We start from the raw sequence: 2,188 nt of genomic DNA, 5'->3' as shown, positions 1-2,188 counted from the left end.
GAATAGCTCCATTCTTGGATCATAGCACAGGAAGCTACTGAGGTTCTTTCACAAACATACTATAAAGGTAGGACAGTAAGTCAGAGAGATGGAGCTGTGCTCTATAAAATAAGCAGCCTGAAACACTGGGTAGGTAATGCTAAGATTCTAGTCATGGCTCCTGAAAGCACACAGAACATCTGTAGATAATGGCAATGATTCCACTTGCATGTGTGTTGACTTTGATATTACTGTTTATTGAGATAGAAATTCACAAAGGTTCGTTCTGTCTATAGGCTGAGATTTTGAGAAATGCTCTCTGGGTTGATAGATTTGAAGTTCATTAGAATCAGGACAGTTTCAGCCACAGGATAATTCACAAGATGATAGTACGTAAAATGCAGAAAATATGTGTCTGCTTCACCATGAAGATGGCAATTATTAGGGTGAAATGGATGGAAGACACCCTACTCCAAATAGGAGAGGAAAAAGTGATTGAGAAGCCAGTGGTCAAGGGAGGAAGATAGGCACAAGAGTGTGTGTCCACTCAAAACTTACCATGAAATGGAAAATACCCAATGTAATTGGGGAGGGGTGCAGCTCTGATTCCAGCACTGTCAACAGAGCAGTATTTTCAGGTAATAAAGAAGCAAAGCAGAAGCAGGTCCTGAGGGAGGGATGCTGTACCTCTTCCACATGTCCGAGAAGATGATGAGGAGATGTTTCTCCTGATTCAAATCTACAAGGTGATAGTTGCTAAGTGGGCAACCAAAATTAAGTAAAACATATGTGTTTTCAGATGTGTAATACAAATAATAAGAAAAATGAGATTCTATGAAGAAAATACATTCACTTCTTCTCTTTCTGTCAACAGAAGATAGAGAAGATAGTGTTTGGAAACCAGACATTGACATGGTGAACTGATATTTTCTCAGAAGCTGGCATACACACCAGTGGACCCAATAATTTCCATGAGGATGTTGAGTCCCAACCAGACAATAGTGACAGAGTTTGTGCTGCAAGGGTTCTCAGAACACCCTAGTCTAAGATTGTTCCTCATAGGCTGTTTCCTGTCCCTCTACACAATGGCTCTAATGGGAAACATTGTGATCATTGCTTTGGTCACCTCCAGTACTGGGCTCCACAGCCCCATGTACTTTTTCCTGTGCAACCTGGCCACCATGGATATTGTGTGTACCTCCTCTGTGATTCCCAAGGCCCTGGTTGGTCTAGTATCTGAGGAAAACACCATCTCCTTCAGAGGATGCATGGCCCAGCTCTTCTTTCTTGTGTGGTCAGCATCTTCTGAGCTGCTGCTGCTCACAGTCATGGCCTATGACCGTTATGTGGCCATCTGCTGTCCCCTGCACTACAGCTCTAGGATGAGTCCACAGCTGTGTGTAGCTCTGGCCATGAGTGTGTGGTCCATCTGTGCACTGAATTCATCTATCAACACAGGTCTGATGACAAGGTTGTCTTTCTGTGGTCCCAACGTCATCACCCACTTCTTCTGTGAGATCCCCCCACTCCTCCTGCTCTCCTGTAGCCCCACATATGTGAACAGCATTATGACTCTTGTGGCAGATGCCTTTTATGGAGGCATCAATTTTGTTCTAACCCTGTTATCCTATGGCTACATCATTGCCAGCATCCTGCGCATGCGTTCTGCTGAGGGCAAGAGGAAGGCCTTTTCTACCTGCTCATCCCACCTCATCGTGGTCTCTGTGTACTATTCATCTGTGTTCTGTGCCTATATCAGCCCTGCTTCCAGCTACAGCCCAGAAAGAAGCAAAGTTTCCTCAGTGCTGTACTCAATCCTCAGCCCAACCCTCAACCCCCTCATCTACACACTGAGGAACAAGGATGTCAAGCTCGCCCTGGGCAGATGGTTGCCATCTTTTTCTCATTAAGTGAAGACGTACCTGCTGTTATTATAGCCTGGGCTATTCCTAAACATGCTTTCCTGAGAGCAGCCACATGGAGGGGGTTGTACCTATTGCTACTTTAGAAAACCTTTCTGTGTTTCAAGGACCGGACAATTTTACTACTGCAACCCCCAAAACATCTAAATTCTTCAGACATAAAATATACAAAAACATACAAAGATTTTTTTTTTTCTGACAAGTACAAACCATTTCAAGAGTAAAGTTTATCTAAATGGAGATTCTACACACCTGCACTAGAAGATTTTTCAATGGGTGACAATGGT

At 43.7% G+C, this 2,188-nt stretch overlaps 1 protein-coding gene across 1 annotated transcript; it reads left to right on the top strand.

The window, feature by feature from the left end:
• Positions 1–950: 950 nt before the first annotated feature.
• LOC308416772 (olfactory receptor 13A1-like) lies at positions 951–1,889 on the top strand (the record flags this gene model as incomplete). Its single annotated transcript, XM_080911841.1, has 1 exon — positions 951–1,889. One exon carries the CDS (start codon positions 951–953, stop codon positions 1,887–1,889), a length of 939 nt encoding a protein of 312 aa, XP_080767967.1.
• Positions 1,890–2,188: the final 299 nt, after the last annotated feature.

This window comes from Micromys minutus (genome assembly GCF_963924665.1).
Source record: "Micromys minutus genome assembly, chromosome: 2".
Lineage (NCBI taxonomy): Eukaryota > Metazoa > Chordata > Mammalia > Rodentia > Muridae > Micromys > Micromys minutus.
This window is presented reverse-complemented; position numbering and strand designations above follow the sequence as displayed.